The following is a 24,862-nucleotide window of genomic DNA, read 5'->3' as shown; positions in this document are numbered from 1 at the left end:
GTGCGTGCGGATACAAATTTTCGTCGACGATTTCGGGAACACTTTCAAAACTCAATTCAAAAAACATTCGATTTGTATTGATAAGAAGACGTGCTGATTAGTTTTTCGTGAAGGCAGGTCTAGCCGTTCCGAAGATATGGGGCAAAAAGTGCCAAAAACGGCAACTCAGTTTTTAAGAGAACGGAGCGTCCGATTTGAATAATTCAGAAAACATTTTACTTGTATTAACAAGGTGAAGAATTGATCAAATTTTCATAAAGGCTGGTCCAGCGGTTTCAGAGATCTAGTGAAAAAAAGTAAAAAAAAATCCCATCTAGCGGTCAAAAATTATTATAATTTTTTTTGGAAAAAATAATGTTTTCTTTATTTTGGCATATTTTGGAAGATCTTTTTTCAAAGCAATCGTACTGCTTTAACTGCATAGAGACAAAATGTCAAAGCGCATAAGCGCCGCGTCGCCGTCTAACGAATAAATATTGGTACGGAACCCATAGGAATGTAAACAAAATTTATACTTATTGTCAAAATGTCTATAAAATATCTGATAATTTGATGTGCATATGTCTAATGATCATTTTTGACCGCCAAATGGCATTTTTTTTTACTTTTTTCGTTAGATCTCCGAAACTGCTAGAGCTGCCCTCATGAAAATTTGATCAATTCTTCATCTTGCCAATACATACACACACACACACACATACACACACACACATACATCCATTTTTTCTAAGGTATGCCAAAATGTTAAGAAACCTCTGAAACCTAAAGATATATAAAAATTTTCATTTTCGACTTTTTTGCGATCACTATAACTTACCCTACGGGAAGTTAATAAAAAAAACATCTTTTTTCAAAAAAAATTTTTTTTTTTTTGAAAAAAGTATTTTTTGTCAAATTTATAGTTTCTCAAAAATCTAATTTTTTCAAAGTTATATTTTATCAAAAATGTTAGTTTTTTTTAAAAAAATAACCATTTTTGGTACGGGATGTTCCAGCAATTTGCCTTAAGGCACGATGCCATGCGCCCCACTAGTTTGAAATTTAATTCAAAGCAATTTTTAAAATCAAAACTCTGGTTGTTGTGGAATCTGATTGCTCATGCGTCATAATAAATTGTTAATAATGACACTATTGACAAGATCACAGTAATAAACTAATAGCTATAATAATGACAAAGGATATAATTTTTACTAAATTTCAATCTCGTCACAACTATATACCTTTATCATAAAATTCATGAAACACAATTTCGATTTTAGTTTTTTCTCCGTCATATTTTACGAACGATCAGCTTACAGCTTAAGTTTCGACGCACATTTTCAATATTATTTTACCTGTCTGCTTTAATGATGCATTTTTAAAATGTTAATTAATTTAATTTAAGAAAAATAATTATCTAAATTAACCATCTTTTCATAATTTAAATACATATTGATCCGATTTTGAAAGTTTGTGTTTTTGGAAAAACAGTTTCAACAGAAGCGCAAGATCACCAATTTACGTAGAGAAAGAAGTTATTGACAATAAAATATTTCTAATATTTACTATCTGAAAACATTTAAACGTGTACTCGCAAAAGTAGAATTATTGTCAATACAACAATATTGACTTATTTCCGGATTTTTTGTGTATTATGATGCCCGGAAGTTACATGCATACTCTTGGCCAAATTTGTAGAGTTAACGAATGTGCTTCAATAGTAAAGATACGTGTCATGATTTTAAAGTCTCAACTGTTCTATACGTAATTGATTATTTGAATTAATTATCTAAACAAATAGTGGTCAAACATCCCGTTCATTCGATAAACATGAAATAGTTTTTAAATCAAGTCCCAAAACTTGACCTCGATTAATAATGCCGGAAATATTTGCTCAGTCATGATTTTTTTCGGGGATGATTAAACAGTTAAGTAAATACTTAAACAATAATTATTTACATGAAAGTTCGAATAACTCATATGTGTTCCAGAATCAAAATTTTAACAAGGACATGACATTTTATATTGAGATAACTTTTTTTGTATATGAAAATAATTAATTTGAACCAAAACGACTGAAACTTCTGAATTGTTCTGGATTTTTTAATTAGATGTTTTTTTCATTTTTAAAACTCTTTTCAATATTCAAGTAATTAAAATGTATAAAAATTTGTTAATGGTTCTTGAAGAAGGAGGCATCCATTATCCCCAAAAATTAGAAATTATGCATAAATAATGGATTATATAATTATTTTTTTGCTAATAGGGAGGCCTTTAGTTTAACAACATAAAATCATAATATAATCTGTGCTCGTTCGTAGTGGTTAGAACGACTGAACCTGAACCAGAGCTTTGAACAGCCTGTTGTCAAGCAGTAGTTACAAAGGTAGTAGTTTTTACTTGGATATGTTTCCAAGTAAAAATAGCCACTAACTGGTAACTGGCATTGCTGGGCGTCCGTGATGTTGTTTTCTAATAGCGTTTAGTATGAAGATAAACTAAATCACAGATAGAGTAAAGAGAATTAATGGATTGTTTTATAAAACATGTAATATTTCTAAAAGCTATATTGCTGTGAAATTATACAAACTTAACTAGTTGGTATTGGTATTTTGCCTTTAGGCAAGTTACATGAACTTCCCGATATGTGTAATTATTAATCGACTTAATCAATAAAAAATAAATTAATTTATGAGTAATCAAAAGTATTCCGAGTGGATATATTACACATAATTGAAAACGAACGAACACGTTAACTCGGAGTATTTTCTAAAAGCAAATTTTCAAAAATCAATTATTTTTATAATTGAACTAGTTTCCGTAGGACTTTAATGGTTTAGTATGTTCAATAAGACTAAGTACTCTAACGTTATACCAAGTAAATCATCTAATTTTAATTTTAACAAATGTCAAAAAAACTACTCATTTTCTCAAATTTTGATGAATTTTTAAAATTAAACTACTTGTTGTAAAGCCGTAATATTTCAGTAAGTTCTATAAGACCATGATATATATCGCCAAAAAAAGTTCCATAAGAATCGGCTTAATTTTTTTTAACAGTTAATTACAAGAAAACGGTTCCCAACTAATATCTTTCGAACAGTTCTTGATTTTTTAAGGTCGATTCGGTAGTATGAGCTTAAATGTGGACAAAAAGTTGAACATTTTTTCTAAATTACAAAGAAACGGCTTGGCCGATTGCTGCACGAAACTGAGAAAAGATAATCCACATCGATTGGATTTTAAATTTTTGGAATCGGTTCAGGCGTTTTTGAGCAAACGTCGATGAAAGTTTTAATTTTGACAAACGCCAAAAAACGATACTAATTTTTGCAAACTTTGACAAAGTTTGCCGCCAAAAAAAATCATAAAAATCGTCAAAAAAAAATTTTTAACACTTTATTACGAGAAAACAGCCCGGCCGGTATTTACCAAAAACTAATCAGGTCGATTCCCAACCAATATCTTTCGAATGGTTTTTGAATTTTCAAAATCGATTCAGAATTGCGGCCTGAACGTGGACGAAAAATATTTCACTTTTCTGCGATTTACAAAGAAACGAAGTTAAAAAAGATAATAACATAATCTGTTCCCGAGGAGGTTATGAGTTCGAATCCTCGGCAAAAAATCTGAAATAATATTAAGTAGTTAACTTGAAATTATAATAAAATTATGAAAACATAACGAATATGTATGTAACAATAATCAGAATCATGTATAAAGATTGGAGAATTATAATTAAATATTAATTATAGTGGTAGAAAATGTAAGAAGAGTTTAGAAGACGAAATGAATAGATATTAAAGAAGGAATAAGAAAAATGAAGATAAGTTGAAAAGTATATACGATAAGTATATATTAAAAGTATATACGATAAGTATATCGTACGATAAGAAGATTAGAATTTAAATGAAGAAAATAGTATGAAACTAAAGAATGTATAGAATACGATGATATACAAGTAATGTTGTAGGTGGCTAAATGCTCAAGTAAACAAGGCCAAAAAAATCTGCATATGGATATGAAAGGTGGATGAAAATGCATTTTCATTATGACCATGGCCACTGCATGCCGCGCGACCACCGACAAGCTCAAGTTCAATTCTCCGCCCATAGTTCAGTCAATTAAGCTTAAATTAGGCAAGAATGTCGGAATTCGAGATATCCAGCTGTAAGTCTGTAAATACTTGTATTTTGCATGCTAAAAGTTGTCTCAAAACCTACATATGGTAGGGTGTATCTAGGTTTTGAGAGAACTTTTAGGGTGAACTTACTATGATGACTGGACTACCAGTGGATCTGAATCTCAGAGTAGCAATGACCATGGTCATAATAAAAATATGACCGCTATATATATATATATATATATATATATATATATATACATATATAATATTTAAATTTAAAAGTCGGGCATTACATCAATAAAAATAATATGAGAGTTTTTAGAAATGTATTTAAAATCCATACGTTTCCGCTAGCATCTTAGACTTCATTCCGTGGCAAAAAAGTACTTTTTTGTGTGTTTTGCCAATTGTGATGTTGAAAAATGTATATATTGTCACTGTGCACATACTCATACTATGGATTAATATTGTTTTCATATGTTACATTAGGATACAAAATTTTAAATTGATTGCCACTGAATGAAGGCTAAGATGCTAACTAAAAACTCTCATACTATTTTTTATTTATGTAACGTCCGCATTTAAACTCAAATAAAATATATTATATCAACATCAAATTCAAATCTATATATATATATATATATATATATATATATATATATATCGTAAAAATTCTTGGCTTTTGCAGTTCTGAAAAATAAAACATAAATAATATTGGCATAAATGTAACTTTTATATTTTAAATGAGTGTATTGTATTATTTACTCTTTAATTCTGTATATATATATATATATATATATATATATATATATATATATATATATATATATACGAGGTCTGTTCAAAAAGTACCCGGAATTTTTGTTTTTTCAAAAAAATATTTATTTATTCGTCTACATTAATGTGGTCCCCTTCAAAGTAGTCCCCCCCAGATATAATACACTTATGCCAGCGTTTTTTCCAATTTTCGAAGCACCCTTGATATTCACTTTTTGATATGTCCTTGAGCACTCTCAGCGATTTTCTTCAATCGAGGAAAACCGCCGTCCTTTCATGGGTCTCTTCAACTTTGGGAATAGGAAAAAGTCACACGGAGCCATATCTGGTGAATTTTTGCACTTTGCAACACTTTATTTCATTTTTTACGCAAAATTTAATACAAATTCTTTGACTTTTCAATTCTTCCATTGTAAAAATCGCCGAGCTCAGAAAAACACGTCGAACCTTAGCGACTACCACAGACAAAGTAAACAGTGAATATAGCTGAAAATTTCATCATACTTTAGGGGCATGTATACCAACACAATAAAAAAAAAATTTGACAATCAGACACTCCAGACCCGCGAAATTTAATTATTAGTAATTCCGGGTACTTTTTGAACACACTATTGTGTGTGTGTGTTTATCTGCATATTATTATACTTATATGATTGTAATTCATTTGAATTATAATTAAAATAAAATGACACTGGCAATGTCAAATCTTGAATTAATGAGGAGGCAAAAAAAAATCTTTAATCATTTCAAATTCCGCAACATTTAATACGTATGAGATATTAAATATATTCTTCAGAATTTCTTATTTCATTCTAATTGTTACAAGCTCTAATTACGGCACAACAAGTATAATAAGTGAAAACGTCTATTAATTGATTTAATAATTTATCAATGTTTTATAAAAAAAAAGACAATACGTATATGTCTTGTATTAGTTTGAAACTGTTAAATAGTATGTGGGCAACTCATTATCATATTAATATGTTTCAAGCATTATATTACTTTGACTCTATTTTAAATCATTTGCATTTTGATTTTACAGGTAACCTAGCTATTATTTCGTCTGGAATTAATTAAAATATAATAGAAAATGAATAACATAGTTAATAAAAAAAAATTCAATAATAAAATCTTAGCAAAATTCACAAATGATGCAGTGCATAAGCATGTGCAATAACATCAAATTAAATCTTGACTTTTAATTTAGAAATTCAATTTTTTGTAATATTTTTCAATATATCCACAATATTATTTATAATTTTTGGTAAATACTGCTAGCAACTTATTGAATTAGAAAATAGAAGAATAAGCAACCGCTAAGGAAAAGATCTTTATGTTCATAGATAATTGCTTTTTTGACGTACGTAAAGAAAATGTGAAAATATTCTTAACTCTTAGTGGGGCGCATGGCGTCGTGCCTCAAGGCAAATTGCTGGAACTTCCCGTACCAAAAATTATTTCTTTTATAAAAAAATTAACAATTTTGTAATAATTTATGTAAAAAAAAAGTACTCTGAAAAAATTAGATTTTTGAGAAACTATACATTTTTACAAAAAATTACTTTTTTTTGAAAAAAAAAAGACTTTTTGGAGAAAAATTTATTTTGAAATATTTTGGAAATTCTGAAATTTTTTCAAAGCAATCGTACTGCTTTAACTGCATAGAGACGTCTAACAGATAAACATTGGTACGGAATCCATTGGAATGTAAACAGAATTTATACTTATTGTTAAAATCTCTATAAAATATCTGATAATTTAATGCGCATATGTCTAATGATCATTTTTGACCGCCAAATTTTTACTTTTTTTTACTATATCTCCGAAACCGCTAGACCTGCCTTCATGCAAATTTGATCAGTTCTTCATCTTTTTTGTTGTTGTTTTTTGTATTATTCAAATTTCAAAGGTTTCTGAATAATTTGGTATACCTTAGAAAAAGTGGATGTATGTATGTGTATGTTCGGATACAAATTTTCGTCGACGATTTCGATGATTCGACGATTTGAATGATTCGAAAAACATCTGCGTGTATTGACGAAATGATTGCTCTTGGGAAAAAAATGTTCAAAAAAAAATTTATTGGATATCGAAAATTATTCGAATTTTGATTTTATTTCCAGCTGAAGTTCTAAAGCTTAATTATATACTTCAAATAAATAATTTTAACTTTGCAATTCAGATATATAATTCTTATAAATAATATACAATGTCCATTTGAAATTCGATTTATTAAGTTTTGTTTATTCACTTTTCTGTAAACATAAGTTACAGTATTTGTAATAAATATTTTATTTAAAAACATTTAAAATTCTGTCTGTCTGAGATATGAAAATAATGTATATATATATATATATATATATATATATATATATATATAAATCCTCGAATATTTCATTACGGTACGGGAAGTTCCGGCAATTTGCCTTAAGGCACGATGCCATACATCACTAGATTTCTGTCTAATGACTATTGCGTATACGATTTATACAAGTGTATATCGTATCAGTTGAAAAACAAATGAATAGAGATAAATCTAAACGTGATCAAGCCATATTTATAAAACAAAATAGTTACTGGAAGACCGTGTGTAGAAAACATTGTGGTATTCGCTCGCAACTGTTTCAGAAACAACTAGATATTCTCAGCCTTTAAGCAGAAAGAAAATAATTCTTCAAGGTAGGCTTTTTATTGTAGTTTGAAGTAAATTTTAAATAATTATAAAAAATAATCGATTATCTTTCAAGGCGCTTTCATCATGAGCATCTCGCGCTTATTGAAATTGAAAAGACCTAACATGACCAAACAGGGCATCCGCCCTCCAACATCGGCAGATGTTTTTCACATCATGCGCAATCCTACATTTTGTCGTTTTCATCAGCCTGTGTATGAATTTAATTTGGTCCTGCAACCACCATCTCCCAACCAAGTCAGCGATATTGATACTTTCTTAAGGGGTAAAATTATTCCATTCCATTTCGACCCAAACGGATGCTGAGGGCGATTTATTGATTTGCCAAGATGATAAAAATAAGTTATTGGAAACCGACAATCTAATTTAACAAGAATTATGAAATTGTCGATTTATTTTGTGATTTATTGTGTGAATTATTTGATGATTTAATAGAAATGCATCTTTTCCGTAAAAGTATACAAAAAATGAATTTATATTTTTTGTCTGTAAAAGTATGCATACTTTTGAAAAGAGTAAATGATACAATTTAAGAAATGTAGCTCAGAGGAAAACCTCTTTGCGAAGTTGATGCGTGCGTTAAAAAAAGAATAATAAAAAGATAACTACATAAATATTGTTTTCTTTTTAGAAATAGAGGGCATATTAGTCAAAGATCTACACGAATATAATTGCATAAATTTGAAGAAATACTAGTTTTTACTTTAGCTTTTAAGTAATATCACCTTTACCTTATTGTTAGTATTATTATTTGTAGCGGATACTAGTAATAATGGATATTATTACTTGTATTATGATATGTATACTTGTCATATCATATGATACGTTTTTGTGGTTTTGATTTTCTGATTTCGTTGCAGTCGCGATAAAATTTCTCGTATTTTGGAAAGCTTGGCAAAGGTTTTTTAAACTATATTCAACATCACACAAATTGTATGATCTGTTGTTAGTTCTCACTGATATTAATTCTAGATTCGATTAATTTAATCAAAATTACTTATATTGCTAAATAATACAAGTCAAATGCTGTGTTTATCATATGATCTGACTAGTGATAAAATTTTATACATTAGATTCAAGCCATCTATTTGAAACGAAACTTTCAAGAATTTCATCTTTATCAGAATGATGTTAATTTAAATTGAATTAAATTAAATACATTATCATACTCTTCAGAATACTTTTTTTGGTCGTGAAATTAGTATAAACAAATAAATACATAAGGTTATTATGTATATTGTCAACAGGTCAAGAGTTAAGATTATCCCCATCTTTTCACAATTTGTTCATTGTTTACGAAGCATATTGACACTGGATTAATAAAACAACTGCCATCGAATTCAGTACTGTATTGGACCTGCAATCAGTTCATATCGAACTTTCTTTTTCGCCTCCACAAACTGGCTCGTTCAAGTATAAACCGTCAAATCTCGTTTGTGAAAAATACTTTGCTTTGTACTGCATTCATAAAATGAAATATTTATCATCTTTATATTAATACGGCATTTCTAAAGCTTTAAATTATATAAATAATTTGAAATTTTAAAATAGTCGTAGTTTTGCGACTTTTCTTCCAAAAACAGTACCGATCACATTATCACATATCAGATACTAATTTTTTATCTATACATGGTACCAATCAGGGGCGTAGCTAGCGCCGTATCAAAAATATGGGGCCTCCGAACGAGCGTAAGCAGAAATTGATAAAGATTCTAAAGCAAAACAATTATTTTTCAAAAAATTAAATAATTTTGACGTAGTTAGCTTTTCCTTTTGTTATCGAAAGGTATTGAACTTCAACTTGTAAGCTAACGCTTCAAGAGAATTTATTTCGGCTGCAAAATATTTTAATTTTTTTTCAAACTTTGTATGTACTTTTCGAATACGATATTCATAATATTTTTCAAATTAATTATACCTTTGTTTTCAAACATAGCCTATAATAAGGTCCAAGGTCTAGAATAATTATTTTGAGTGTGAGCTTTATTATTAATTACTGCTGCAATTAATTCAATTAGTAAAGCTTTTGCACATCCGATAAGTTAATAAATTGGAATTTTTATAGTTACGTTTTGTTTTTGTTGCCAAGAATGTTTTGTTTTGTTGCTTGAATTGTCTGCATGGCGCGTATGTTTAATAGTTTGATTTAGATAAATATGATCAACTAAATGATCTTCATCCTGCTCGCCAAACGAATCCTGAATAACTGACCCAACTTTTTCGTAATTTGCGAATCTATTGTCTATATTGGTTGTCAGACCTTTAAATATTTTCGATAAATGCTTGTCCCAATTATTAACTGTATTATATTACTGTATAATACATTAGTACACGTGCATATAAAATACATAGTATATTACATTTTGAAATCGAGAATTAATAAATGTTTCAGGAAAACTGTCGACTGAATACTGTAAAGATCTTATGTGATCATGACCTGATGGTTTAAATACAGAAATCTAAGAAATTTATTTAATGAATGCACAATGATGGATGCAATAGGCTAGCCATCATTTATACTTGTTTATCTATGAGGCTAGCATCCAGTTTTCCCCACGCAATAACAGTATGCATTTTATACTTGGCCCTTACAGTTACAATCACAACTGCCAAAAAAAAATTTTTTTAACTAAAACTAATTAAAAATTACGTAAAAACTTCAGGACAGAAACTTTTACCAGACTTGTTCCTAGAGACAGAAACTTTAGAAACTCTAAAGATCACTTAATGATTCAGTTTTTTCAAAAAAAGGCAATGAAAAAGAATATATATATCATATGTGAAAAATTCAAAGATTGACAAAAGTTAGATAGATAAAGGGGGTCCCCAAACAAATTTTGATACGGGGACCGCCAAGGCACGCTACGCCCCTGGTACCAATCATCGTCTATATAGACTTGGTACGTCTATATAAAATATATTATTCACAATGAAATACAGTAGAACTCCAATTATCCGAACTCCGATTATCCGAACTCCAATTATCCGAACTTCGACTATCCGAATCGCCGATTATCCGAATCACTTTCAGAAAAAAAATTGTCCAAAAAAAATCTAAGTGCGCTAGTATTCTTCCACCAGCAAAGCCAGTGTAGGCACATTGCTTGTTTTGATTTGACGGAGATGTTTACAAAACAATGATTTTTATTTCTAAACTTGTACATTTTTTGTTTTTTTTTTTAACTCGTTTAAGTACATTTTATTTGTCATGTCATGTTTCTTTCATTTAATTCAATAAAAAAATAGTGCAATATCAAAACGTAACTTTTTTTCTCTCCAATGGCAATTTTTAAAAAAACTCCAATTATCCGAATATTTGATTATCCGAATGGGTCCCGGTCCCCATTAATTCGGATAATTGGTGTTCTACTGTAGTAATAACACTAAAATACTATGCGTTTATTAATAACTATAAAAATGCACAAAGTGTTTAATTTTAATATAGCAATTTTCTATCTTGGTCAAGTTTCTTCGATCAAGGCGGAAGCAGAAAAGAGAGATTTTATCTTGTCCAAATTTCATCCCTTAGCGCAAGGGTTGCAAGATTCGACGTTTTAGTGGAACTGCAGGCTTGCAACCGTTAATTGCGAACTTCACTTGCGTTGCCTCCGTTGCGTTGTTGTGTGTAGCGCCATTTATATCGGCGCCGCTCAACTGTCAGCTGTCAAGCGTGCGCTACATCTACACTTCTACATGTGACATCTGTCGTTGGCTTTTATAAACTTGTGGCACCATCAATTGCACGTAATTGTAGTATGTACAATATGTTGTTCGCTAATATAATGTCGATTATATTGAGATTTAAAACAATTGTTTTAGTGAAAAACACTATGGACTATGGTGTGCTTAACTGAAAAACATTTTCGTGAAACGAACAATGCATTTATGCGATACAAATAAAGTTGTCACTTGATACTTTTGTATATATTATTTATGATATGCAATCTGTCATATTTGTGTTATATCTAACAGTTGCAAAATTCTATATAAATCATAAATATAATGTAGTTTAATACCAGTACACGTAATACGTATAAATGCATGTGTGTATATTTTATATATACATATGTGCGTTTTTAACAATAATGCAGTTTTATAATCAGTGTCAACATAACCTAAATTATTTTGCCATGGATGCATTAAATTAAATGAGAATATCAAATATTTCTATGATGAGTTATGTAGGTACATCATTCCCATTGATTGCTATAGCAGTGTCTTTATGTTTTGTTCTGGTTATAAGTTTGTGTTTGTGCGGTTGCAGAAAACAGAAGCAAAAGTAAGTAAAGTGCATCGCAATGCACAAATTTCAAATTCGATACATATCATATTGTTAGGAGGTTGAATCTTAATGGAATGACCTTATATTAGTCCAATTTAGGTGACCTTATATTAGTTGATTATTCAATTTGAGCTGACTTTTATGCATCTGTATCAAATCTGTTCTGTCAATCTGTTCATAAAATCAAAATAACTCACAATTACTTTAAAAACTCTACCTCTTATAATTGATGTATTTTTGAATTATTTTTGGAATCATACTACTTGCTAAGTTTAGTAAGACTCTCACATTTATTCGCCTTGTTATTTTTATCTGTGGTGCTCATAATAATATGATTTTGTGCCTTCGAGCAGAAGTAAGTAAAGTGCATCGAAAAGCACAAAATTGAAATTCAAGGCATATCTTATTGTTCAGAGGTTGAATCTAAATGGAACGACGTTGTATTGGTCCAATTTAGACATACTGATATATCTTAACTGATTATTCAATTTGAGCTGACTTTTTTGCATCTGTATCAAATCATAGATTTGTTCATAAAATCAAAATAACTTACAATTACTTTAAAAACTCTACCTCTTATAATTGATATATTTTTTAATTATTTTTGGAATTATACTACGTCCTAAGTTTAGTAAGACTCTTAAATTTATTCGCCTTGTTATTTTTATCTGTGGTACTCGTAATAATATGGTTTTGTGGCTTCGAGCAGAAGTAAGTAAAGTGCATCGAAATGAACAAAATTGAAATTCAAGGCATATCTTATTGTTCAGAGGTTGAATCTAAATGGAATGACGTTGTATTGGTCCAATTTAGATATACTGAGATATCTTAATTGATTATTTAATTTGAGCTGTTTTTTTTTTGCATCTGTATCAACACATAGATTTGTTCATAAAATCAAAATAACTTACAATTACTTTAAAAACTGTACCTCTTATAATTGATGTATTTTTTAATTATTTTTGGAATTATACTACGTCCTAAGTTTAGTAAGACTTTTAAATTTATTCGCCTTGTTATTTTTATCTGTGGTACTCGTAATAATATGGTTTTGTGGCTTCGAGCAGAAGTGAGTAAACCGCATCGAAATGCACAAAATTGAAATTCGAGGCATATCTTACTGTTCAGAGGTTGAGTCTAAATGGAATGACGTTGTATTGGTCTAATTTAGATATACTGCAGATATCTTAATTGATTATTTAATTTGAGCTGATTTTTTTTGCATCTGTATCAAATCTGTTTTGTAGATCTGTTCATGAATTCAAAATAACATACAATATCTTTAATAACCTTATCCTTTATCATTAAATTATTTTTTAAATATTTTTAGGAACTATACCATTTGCTAAGTTCAGTAAGACTCTTAAATTTATTTGCCTTAATATTTTTATCTGTGGCACTCGTAATAATATGATTTTGTGGCTTCGAACCAAAGTAAGTAAAGTGCATTGCAATGCACAAAATTCAAATTCAAGGCATATCTCATTGTTAGGAGATTGAATCTAAATGGTACTTCATATGGGCTCAATCAAGATATACTTTGAATATCTTAATGGATGATTTTCATGCATCTGTATCAAATGATATATCTGTTCATAAAATTAAAATAACTTACAATATCTTTAATAACTCTACTAACTCAACTTTAATACCTTCTCTATTCGATCAATGTAATCCTTTAATATAATTATGGAAAAAAATATGTTCACATGATTTGGCATGTGCTAATATACTCATATTGCTAAATAATATAGCCAAAAAGAAATATAATAAATATAAATATAAAAATAATATAGCTTTATAATGGTTAATTTCTGTTATTTTGATTTTGAAAATACATGCAATTCATGACAATATTTAAAATTTGCCATCTAATATACAAATTGCCATTTTATTTTTATCAGAAATGATTTTTTGGGCTTAACTGGAATGGTTAAGATCACTAATCCTGATGAAGTACTAAATCAAGATACGCTTTTAGGATCAACACCACCAAATACTACATTAACAGAAGATCAAACAAAAAGGTAAATTAAGTAGAAACATTTTCTATGTGTATTAAATATTTTTCTTTTGACCGCAGATATAAACAAAGCAAAATTTATTTTACATATGTTCCTAAACAATAAAATTGTATTTTGCTGTAATTTGTTCATTTGGAATATGTTACGTACATACAATGAGTTTACACTTGGCATATGATGATCTCCACAATGCTATTAATTTGTCAATAATATAGTATTATTATGAAGTATATTATTTAAATATAATTGTTACAGTAATAAACCAGACATGATATCTATAATAATATTGATATATTTAATAATATATGTAATAAATATATGATAATAATTATTCTGGATATCTGTCTGAGAATTTAGATTTTATAACAATTTGTGATACCTTATTCTAACGAAATTATTCTATTCGTAAGTCATAAAAGTCATTTACTATCTTCACAATATGGAATGTATTTATTATCTTCTTTTACCATCTTTACAATATGGAGAGCTAGTTTTGCTATACATTGCTATTGTTCTTAGTTGAGGCCTATTTAATAATAATTTAAATTTGATATACCTTTCTTTATAGCATGATTATTTTTCCAGAAATAATTTTGTTAATTTAAATTGTAATTTGTAACAATCGAATATTATAATTTTTCTAATTCATCTTCATATTTTTACTTGTCCGAATAATGTTGATATGATTATTTTATTATATTTTATTATATTTATCGTTTGTTTCATTTTCAATAAAAGGTTTATTGATTGTATGTAGGTTTTGCGATACACCGTCGTATATTAGACATTGCAAATAAAAAATTAAATATTGGTTATTAAAGTTCAATTAAGGGGGTATTCTACTGTAGAGCCATGAATTTCGCCCGGTTTTTGAAGCGCTGTATAAAGGAAACAAATAATAATTTTACTATCGATTTTTTTATCATTTGTTTATTGATATTTTATTATTACATAAAAAAATTATTATTAAAAAAAAATAAAATTCACAAAGTTATGAGCAGTCAAAGTGGGGGTTCCCAAAAAAAGAGGGTGTCCTGGCGTACATGATTCCAACCCTCCTGGTGATTTGAAACATAAAAAATAGATGGATTCTTAATTATAATAGATGCCGCTATCGTATGAATCTTGGATAAGTTAAACAAAATTTTTTTGTTTGAATGGCGGCAGTTTGAAAAAAAAATTATTTTTTTTTTATGTTTTTTTAACAATTCCGAATTTTTTAAAAATACTAAATGAAAAGTTATAGTTTTGGGCAAGGTCCATACGATAAAGCGATGTATAGAGAAGATTCTCTCCAAATTTGAAGTAAATCGGTTCATTAGAACTCGAGATATCCTTACCGCCAGCTCGAAAAAAGTAGTTCCGAGAAAAACGCGTTCAAAGTTTTGAGACAAGTCGGACCCGAACCGAGGCCACGTCACTAAAACGGCTATAACTCGGGAAATAATAGTAATTTTGAAAAATCCTTTTAATGACATATTTTTGAATAACTAAACTTTGAAAATATGAAAAAAAAATTTTTTCGATTTTTTCAAAATTCTACAGTAGAATACCCCCTTAATATGTTCTGCATTATTGAGTTTGCAACACAATAATATATAAATGCTGTAGTAATTGAGTTGTTAAATGAATAGTATCTATTGTTTGTGAATAATTTTTTGTGTGATAATTTTACATGGTTAGTGCAGTATCATATATTTCTGAATAAAAACAAGTTTCACTTAAAAATAAATTATTAGAAATATAAAAGTGAGTTGAAAATGTTTAATAGAGTTATGGAACCCAAACATTTTGTAACAAAAATGTAGCTTCTATTGAATCCTTCATATTCGATGAATTGTTTCGTAAATATTTATATGCATTTGTTCAATCGTTCATTGAACTTACATACTTTCATACTTCTTACTTCTTACTTTTGCAATTTTTACCAAAAGGATCAAGTGGGAAGTTATGAATTAAAAACTTAACAAAAAAAAACCTACTCTATTTTCACACATGACAAATAACTAGCACTAATTTTTCAATATTAGGTACTTTTTGGGAAAACATTGGTGAAATATTTTTAATATGACTGTTAAACCATTATCGAATTTTAGCAAGAGAAATTTTCACAATTAGAGCTACAGTTTTCAAGAACATGCTGTCGACAGGCAAAATTTTTCGTCATACGCACATTATTCAAATAGTTTAGAATGACTTGAAACGTGAAATAAACATAAAATTAGCAAATCAGACTTTCATTTCAAGCAGTTTTCTTTTAGAATTTATCAGAATTAGTTTTAAAATTGTGTTGCTTACTTATGTTTAGTGTATTATTAGAGATGTGCAATTGATAGTCTGGATTCATTTTATTGTACATTCTATTGATGATTAACTAATTATTATTTATTAATTAATTTTTGAATAGAAACAGATTAATTTTCTAATTGTTTTTATTTACCTCATCAAGGATAAACAGTTTGTCATAGTTCATATGTAGCACAATTCTACTATGTAAGTAGTGAAGGGCGCATGAATACTAAATAATTAATTATTTATGCATAAATGGTCAATTTCTTAATTATTTGACAAATTAGATTATTGGTTTCCAATAACTTATTTTTATCATCTTGGTAAATCAATAAATCGCCCTCAGCATCCGTTTGGGTCGAAATGGAATGGAATAATTTTACCCCTTAAGAAAGTATCAATATCGCTGACTTGGTTGGGAGATGGTGGTTGCAGGACCAAATTAAATTCATACACAGGCTGATGAAAACGACAAAATGTAGGATTGCGCATGATGTGAAAAACATCTGCCGATGTTGGAGGGCGGATGCTCTGTTTGGTCATGTTAGGTCTTTTTAATTTCAATAAGCGCGAGATGCTCATGATGAAAGCGCCTTGAAAGATAATCGATTATTTTTTATAATTATTTAAAATTTACTTTAAACTACAATAAAAAGCCTACCTTGAAGTATTATTTCCTTTCTGCTTTAAGGCTGAGAATATTCAATTATTTCTGTATCAGTTGCGAGCGAACACTAAAATGTTTTCTACGCACTGTCTTTTAATAACTATTTTGTTTTATAAATATGGCAAACATTGATTACGTTCAGATTTATCTCCATTCATTTGTTTTTCAACTCAAATCGTATACGCATTAGTTACGATTCAGTTGTATTCCAACGTATAGTTGTTTCTAAAGGAATTCTAGCTTATGAGTACAGCCTCAGGTTTACTCGCCAGGAATTTTGATAAAATTTTGTATGCCGATGGAGTTGAGAGACAAAACGAACATTTTACAGCTCTAAGTTATTTTTAATTGTCAGTTTATTACATATTTCGTATACAAAAATTGATAAATGTGAAGGAAATCTATAAATGTGTTATTTTAAACAACAATATCTCGGAATGTTATTTATCCGAGAGAACGCTTTTAACTAATAACAATTTTACCATAAATGGCAATTTGAACACATAAATGATCGTAATTTTTACGGGAGCGTCGTCTTAACCGTATTCGTGAATATATAACTGACGAAAATTAGGTAAGCAGAAATATTATTGAATATTTTATGCTTATAAATATTTCAACACACATTAAAAAATAATAAAAATAGCATAGGTATGCAGAACTTTATAAATATAGCAAAGCAAGTAAAGAACGATTACATTGATGCAGCATTTTGATTTTGTAATTTTGTTTTAATATCAATGTAAATAGTTTGAAATGTATTACCAAAATTATATATCAAGTAAAAAAAAATGTAAACAGAAAAGTTATATAATATATGATTTCACAACTGCTGCTTATTTCTTAGATTTTTAAAGTATTTCCAGTTAATAATGCGACTAATTCTTTCACTTGTTTTTCACTAGTGCAAAATAATAATGTGTGTGCTTTTTATTGAAAATAATCATCTATTTTCTAAATAATTTTAATATTGATATATTTCAAATAAAATAGATTGAAGATCAATGCGAATCCACACAGAAGTCTTCCAGACATTCCAATATGTTCCGAAAGTAATGCACAGCATGCTACTTCAGAGGTGCCTGAAGTCGTGACTGAATTATATGCAACTGTGGGTGATAAAGTGTTCCTGGAATCTGGATGTACGTTTTATTTGTTGTTTTAAAATTACAATATTTGAAATAATTCTCCTGCAAAATCTTATTTTGAAATAATTGTTTATCTCTTAAAAGTGATTTAATTCCAGAATGATTTTAGTTTTAGTTATTTAATGTCTTATTTGTTCATTAAAAATTTTTTTTTGGAGCAATTAAATTTACCAGAATTTGTAAAAGATTATGTTTGCTTATTAAACTATATACTTATTTGTACAAACGTAAGCTTAATTCTATTGTTTTTTTATAAAAAATAATAACTTTTTTTCAGCTACACTGAGACCGGAGGTACAGAGTAGTTCTAATAGAAACACAACTCATCACAATCTTGACCATCAACAAGATGATGCAACATCCTCCTATGCAACTGTTTCAAATTTTGAACATCCATATAATAGGGTATGCACAATCAATTTACACATTCTTCAATGAAATGAGTCACTTTACTGAACCTAATATATTGGGAATCCAGTTAGTCAAAACTTAAAAGAATCCAAATAAATACTATTCAATATATATGAATCTGTGAATTCGGTCAAAAATTTTCTGTAATCATTGGTTCTCACATAAATAGTTCTGTAAAATTTGTGTTATATCATAGTGAAAAGAAAAACCATTGAAATCTTTCTTTTTGATGAGAGTGTGCCTTAAATTTTGTTCAATGTGCTCAATAACTTTTTGTTTGAATAATTTTCTAAGCCAAGAATATTTAGATAATAAAATAACTAGTATGCACACACTACATATATATATATATATATATATATATATATATATGTTTTGTTAAAATTCTTGTACATAAAACTAAAATTAATTAAACATGGCATATGATTATTGTGTGCAAATTGAAAATAGCTTACACATAGCATATAACCTAATTGATATTTATACTGAATTAATTATCATGTTTTTCAATTTTGGTTATCTTAAACTCGTTTTAAACTTGTAAAACAAATTGATTTCTGGCGAAAGTGTGACAGAAAAATATTATTAATAGCTGTTAATTACAACGCAATTATATGTACAAAACTATTTGAAACAATTTTTTGCCAATGTTTTGGAGGGGATTTTAAGATAATTTGGTTTTTAACTATCATTAAAGTGGTTGAATGAATTTGTATTACTCATTAATTTTTAAAATGTGTGATGAGTGTTCTAATGATCTTTTATCAATTTTCAATATATATTATTGTTTTTCTTGTATATTATTTTATTGCTTTGCAAGAATAATTTTGGTTTCTTTATGTCTATAGCCTAAACTGAAAATGATTATGCAGTACTTGTCTATGTAAGAAGTAATAATTTTTATTACTTTCATACCAACCATAGGTACAAATTCCTGATCATCCATATGCCCAAGTACAGAATTCACGAGCTAAAACCGCATCGATGAGTTCAGCCATTATCATAGCATCTAGTGTTCAAAATAATAATAATGATACAATGCCAAATCACAGTGCAGCTGATGATGATCATATAGTTGGTAAGAATTTTATTATTATTTTTTAATTATAATACAAAATATGTTTGAGAGTTACCAAATTTATGAAACTCAGTTTTAGTGAGCATTAGCAATTTGATTGTTTTTATGTATATTTACTATTTATTTCTACTTGTTTGTGCATAATTCTACTGCTTTTTAAATAACTTCATACATATAATGATATAATGTTTTGCCAAATATGATAATTGAGCCTTGTGATTAGCTTAGTCTTGTTATATTATATAAAAATATATATTCATTTATTTAATGCACATGACAATAATGCAATTGAAATTTATCTTGTAGAGCACAAAGTATAACTTGAAGATAAAAACAAATTATTGCTGGCCAAATTCATACACAACACTTATTATATTATATTATATTAAATATATATCTATATATATATATATATATATATATATATATATATATATATATATACTCTTGAAATGTTAATTTGCAGCTGAACAGTCAAAGTAATAGACAATAAATAATTGAACTATGTATACGTTTTGACACTGTATGTTTGATCATCATTAAGCATATTTTAACAAAATCTAAAAACCATTTATAAACAGTTAAAAAAAATATTTGTTAGATATATTATAAATATTAATAGAAGATAAAGTAAATATATATATATATATATATATATATATATATATTAGCTTTATAATATATTATTAACAAATCAAATTATTACTTATTTTAGATATACCTGCTGCACCGGCTATTGCTGGAAGAGTATCAGCAAATCAAGAACTGCCATACATGACTCCACCTATTCAAGCTAATCATTTTAGTGGTGATTCCCAAGATTCATCAAGTAAATTAATTCTACATCTTGAGTTTAATTAGTATTTCATCATTTAAATTTTAGTTGGAATTTTCAACAGTATAGATTTACAAAAATGGTATTGGCTCACCAAGATTCAATGTACTACCACGTTTAATTAAAACTGATATTTATGGTTACTATTTAATTAGAAGATTTGATACTGGCCAGTAATTTACTTTCAGATTTTTCACTTTCAGCATTGTTTTGGTATTGAAAATGTTATCCAATTTGTTTAACCCAATTAAATAAATACTCACAAGTTTAAAAATAAAATTTAGACACTAATAATCTACATTACAAAACTTTTATTTGTAGAGGGATATACAAGCATCAGTGTGAGGGAACCTCTTGTCAACATTCTAGTTCATGCTAATCAAAATCCATCAAGATCAAATCAAGAACTAATTGATTCACATTATACTACTGTTTCTGATGATTCAGGTTTGTGTATTGTTATAATTTTCATATCTATTCACATTCAAATTTATTAGTTCAGAATTCAGATGCCACCAGTTAATAGCAGATTCAATTATTTTCAGTTATTTTCAATTTACTTAATTAATTTGGATTGATTATAGATGAAATGTATGCTGCTATTGAAGAACAACCATTTTCTTCACCATTTGAAGTTTATACTAGTGTCTCTGAAACATATGCACAAATTCATCCTCCTACTAATGATAATATAGTAAACGATCAGCCAGTTCCGTCAGCACATGTATCAATTATAAAGCCGGAAGTATCTCTGAATAATAATTTGCCTGAAGTGAAAGATGCAGGAGGAAGTACCGTACCAAATTGCAGTAACACTACACAAGTTCTGCAACTTCACACTAGACAAGGTCAGTATATGTAGCCTTTTCATTTAATTCATTTAAGAACACTCTCATAATCAATAGGTCTGGATCTAGGCATTAAATTATGTATTTAAAAAAACATGGAAAATGAGATTGTTATGTGTCATTTATAACATTTTTTACTTACTAACTTTCAACTAATAACTTTAATTTAATTCATTATTTATTTATAGGTCTTTTTTATTATACTTGATACAAACTTAACAAATATATTACCTATATTTTATATTTTATTTTAGTTAAATAAGACTTGCTCTTATAAAATTATACTTGCATACTTGATTTAAATTTTAGTTGATGTGTAACTTGATTATCAATTATTTTAAAAATTTCATAACTGGCATGACACAAGGAGATTAATATTATGTAAATATATGTTTTAGATTCTTCTTCAAGCTGTGTATCATCTGTTGGAAATTTAGAGTCTCCCAAACCAATGAAACGTCAGGCAAATTCACCATTACCTCTTCCACCCTCCAACCCCTTACATTTTGTAATGAACAAGCAAATGAGTTATAATGATAATAATAAAACAGATTTTTATAATAACCAGGATCCAGTATCTATAGTAGAAACTATTTCTCAAAGTGAATCTGATGTATTAGTTAATGGTAATGTTAATTCCACCATGAGTCCATTGGAATCATTAGGAGATAGCACGAATCAAAATTTGAAACTATCGAATTTAATTTTATCTGATGAATCTGAAATTACAGGGCCTATTACAGATTTAGAAGGAATGTATGCCAAGGTGGTTAAGAAACATAAGCTGATGTTGTTAAAAAATGATGAAAAACTAGATAATCTGAATAATAGAACTGATACTAATTTAGTGTTTGATAATGAAGTAGATGAATCTGTATCTAACAAAGTTCATGGTTCCAGTTCAAACTTACTGCCACAAATAATATTAAATAAAAGTAGAAATAGTGAGACAAAATCTATTAATAATCTTAGACTTTCTAGTGAAGAGAAAGATCCCGGTTATGAAACTATATGTGATAAAAAAAAATTACAAGATACAAACTCTTGTATAAAAAATATTAATGATAGTATTTATAGAGAAAATTATAATACCGTACCAGAGATTCTACAATCTTTTAAATCAAATATATCTTCCGAGATTAGTCAAAACATAAGTGATAGTTGCCTCGATGGTGATCCAAATTATGAAGAGTTAAATTTGCCAGGAATTATTAAATCTGATATTGATGCATATTCTACAGTACCTGACCTGACTAGTATTAATGATTCAAGTAATCAAATTCAAAATGAGATTAAATGTGAATTGGAGCATAATTATGAATCAGTGACACAATGCAATTTAGCATCTGATAATGAAACAAACTATGATTCTATTAAAAGTATTAACACACCTAATTCTGTGCATGGCACACTTAGTACATATCAGTGTGAAAAAACTCAGCCTTCTAAGAAAATCTACTCGGATGCAGTCGATGATTATTTCCAAGTTTAATTGTTAATGCATTTATTTAAGGTACGTTTACGATGAAATGACTTATGAAGCTGGTTGTAAGTTTTGCTTTCAACTTGGCTAGTCTTCTGATGTAGCAGTGGAATAATATTTCTTAATGATAACAATGAACAAAGTAAAGTTAATATTGTAAATAGTAAAAATCATGTTTTTTTTAAATAGCTTACTTTAATTTTGTGGTATTTTGCTATGTCATTTTGGTGACGTAGAATAATCGTTTAGAGAATTGTATGTTTCTCTATTATCCCATATGTGTTCTTGTCCTTGTGCTCTCAAATATTTGATTTTGATGCATCACTATTTGGATGAGTTTAACTAAATGAATGAATTGAATATATCTATGATTAAATATTGAAGTGGTTTAGATATATACTACTAATTTTTATTGCTGATGCATTTCTTGGGGGGGAGGGCTTATACTGTTGCATTTTTTGAGGGAGTTGCAATGATTAGCATTTGTTAATTGAGATATATTCAGTTCATATGTCTTTCATTCATACTTAAATTATGAAATCCGTCCTGCTTCCAAAGAAGACTATAATAAAGTTATGAAAAAATACATTTGTTTGCTTGCTATATAGCATGATAGATGATATTTTAGTATATTTTATGCAATCAGCTTCTAATTAGCTTTCATAAATCAAGTTAACTCAAAAAGCAAGTATTGTACCAAATAATTTTTGAATCTAGCTAAATTTTGAAGAAAAGTTTATTATAATGCCAATTTTTAAATAAATTTGTAAAGTAAGGTCACATTTAACACGGAGTTACATTCCAGCAAAATTTAAAGTATGTCATTCTATCATACTATGTCAGGCTTAAGGAAAAATTGCACAAGTTGTTTATAATTTCAGTTCATAAATATATTATTTTTACTACTGATTTAATAGTAAAACAATTTTAATATTAATAAAAAACGTTTAAGCCGTTGTTTCTGTTTAATTCTCAATTAGGTCTCTGAGATTTTCAATTGCTACTTTATATGATTTCTTTCTTAATTTTGTTTTACTGACATACTCTTCTTTTATCTATGACTGGCATATCTAACGTTTCTTACACTATGTAAGTAGTTTTTAACATGTGTGCAAGATATTTGATTATCTTATAATTGAATTTTTATAATTATAATTAAATAGGTATGCTATTCTTCACAATTTTGGATTGAGAGATTACACAAAAATTTTCAAATGACTGAAATTTATGTCTTTTGCAGACCTTTTAATTAATACCATTAATTTAAAAAGTTTATATTGTACTTGTGCAGACAAAGAACATTTTAATATTTTAATAAATATTTTCTCATTAAATATATTCTTGGAAAAAGTTATTATATTTTTTTTGCACTTGGGTGAAGTCTTTATGATACTTTTAATGAATCAATTATTATATGCATAATTATGATTTATTATTATTATTATTATAATATTGAAAACACATTAACCTGAAATATGTATGAATATATACATATACATACATACAACTAATATGCATAGTTTCTGTGTTTTTATTAGCATGCTATTCTTTATGTGTATGATTACAACAATGTAATTGTGAGTAATTTGTTCTCTGTTCAAAGTAATTATAATGATTTAGAGACTATATTATTTGCACTCATCCCAGTGTTACGTTTTACATAGATTAATAGTTAAGGTTTAAGAAATACTCTATTTATATACAGTAAAATCAGTTCATATTTTATACATAGTTTTTATCACAAACGTACATGTATGATTGACTACTATTTTTAAATGTATATAATAATATATACATATACATATATAGCGAGAGGTTTTTCTTCAGATGGTGAAATAATATGATAAAATTGTTCTTGGGCATCCATCTTCCGTGCATACAAATAAATTGAAAAAAAAAACACAAAAATAACATGAAAATTGCATGAAAAAATTATGAAACACAAGTTGATAAACGTCGAGTTATGATAAATTTAAAATAATTGTAAAATAAAAATTAAAATAAATAATATATTTTATTATAAAAAAGCTTATTCCATATGGAATTTGTGTTTCATAATTTTTTTGTGCAATTTTCATGTGATTTTTGTTTTTTTTTTTTTCAATTTATTTGTATGCACTGAAGATGGGTCAAATCAAGACCCGAAACATATGTTTTCTGAATAAAAATATTTTTTTTCAATAAAAATGTTTTTAATTACTGGATGGATGCCCAAAAACAATT

At 27.9% G+C, this 24,862-nt stretch overlaps 1 protein-coding gene across 2 annotated transcripts in view; it reads left to right on the top strand.

The window, feature by feature from the left end:
• LOC113376978 overlaps positions 1-22,772 on the top strand; it is a 53,619-nt gene extending 30,847 nt beyond the window's left edge. Inside the window, exons 1-9 of one of the 2 annotated variants that reach the window (XM_026617118.1) lie at positions 11,612-11,853; positions 13,761-13,883; positions 17,830-17,978; positions 18,262-18,389; positions 19,320-19,473; positions 20,189-20,302; positions 20,630-20,755; positions 20,893-21,156; positions 21,555-22,772. In XM_026617118.1, the coding sequence (XP_026472903.1) occupies positions 11,723-11,853; positions 13,761-13,883; positions 17,830-17,978; positions 18,262-18,389; positions 19,320-19,473; positions 20,189-20,302; positions 20,630-20,755; positions 20,893-21,156; positions 21,555-22,648 (2,283 nt within the window). In that variant the 5' untranslated portion in view covers positions 11,612-11,722 and the 3' untranslated portion in view covers positions 22,649-22,772. Of the gene's footprint in view, positions 1-11,611; positions 11,854-13,760; positions 13,884-17,829; positions 17,979-18,261; positions 18,390-19,319; positions 19,474-20,188; positions 20,303-20,629; positions 20,756-20,892; positions 21,157-21,554 lie in introns of those variants that run through there. The other variant, XM_026617119.1, reaches the window with a different exon arrangement.
• Positions 22,773-24,862: the final 2,090 nt, after the last annotated feature.

Source organism: Ctenocephalides felis, unplaced genomic scaffold (genome assembly GCF_003426905.1).
Source record: "Ctenocephalides felis isolate EL2017-DRISC unplaced genomic scaffold, ASM342690v1 CF-g0.4_SCAFFOLD_01886, whole genome shotgun sequence".
In the NCBI taxonomy this organism is placed as follows: domain Eukaryota; kingdom Metazoa; phylum Arthropoda; class Insecta; order Siphonaptera; family Pulicidae; genus Ctenocephalides; species Ctenocephalides felis.
Note: the sequence above shows the minus strand (reverse complement) of the source record. Positions and strands in the feature narration are given on the sequence as shown.